This window comes from Trichinella spiralis (assembly GCF_000181795.1).
Source record: "Trichinella spiralis strain ISS 195 chromosome Unknown Scfld6, whole genome shotgun sequence".
Lineage (NCBI taxonomy): Eukaryota > Metazoa > Nematoda > Enoplea > Trichinellida > Trichinellidae > Trichinella > Trichinella spiralis.
In genome coordinates, this window is record NW_003526945.1 from 4,564,858 (window position 1) to 4,565,423 (window position 566).

The window sequence follows — 566 nt, forward strand, 5'->3', positions numbered from 1 at the left end:
TATGAAAACCATCTTTTTTCCTATGTATTTTCGATAAGCATATTGAAAAACCAAAAGGATGTTTGATAGTACAATTGTACTAACAATAATTGTAACCATGACATTTGGTTTGAAGTGTTCAATAATCTTGTTTTGAAATTCTGAATTTGAACTTTTCTAACTTAAAATTTTTTAAACTATATTTATTAATTCTGATTATTAATGAAAATTACAGTTCATTTCTTCTGCAACAGCAGTGTACTCGCAAGAGTATTCCTTACTGTTCCCTTTGCTTGTGTTTCTATTGTAATAATATTATGCTTCCAACTGTTTCTATTTAATTCAGTATTGTTTTACAAGATAAATGATTTTACATTTGCTGCGTTGAACAACAACATCATTGCAAAATATAATTCCTATATAGTAATTGGCTGTTCGACCTTTGGCTTTTCCATACCAACAGCCGCTGTTATTGGCAGTTGCTTTGCCCTGGTTATGGCAATGTATATGGAGTGGAATGCACTGAGGGTAATTTTGCGGACAATTTGCCAACATTACAGGAAGAAGTGAAATTTTTGTGTAGATGA

General features: G+C 31.1%; 1 protein-coding gene across 1 annotated transcript; it reads left to right on the plus strand.

Moving 5' to 3' along the window:
- Positions 1–214: 214 nt before the first annotated feature.
- Positions 215–566, plus strand: Tsp_08790 (hypothetical protein; the record flags this gene model as incomplete). The annotated part of the gene is made up of 2 exons (XM_003374015.1): positions 215–249; positions 404–566. Coding segments are annotated over 2 exons (198 nt in total), but the record flags the coding sequence as incomplete, so codon positions are not given.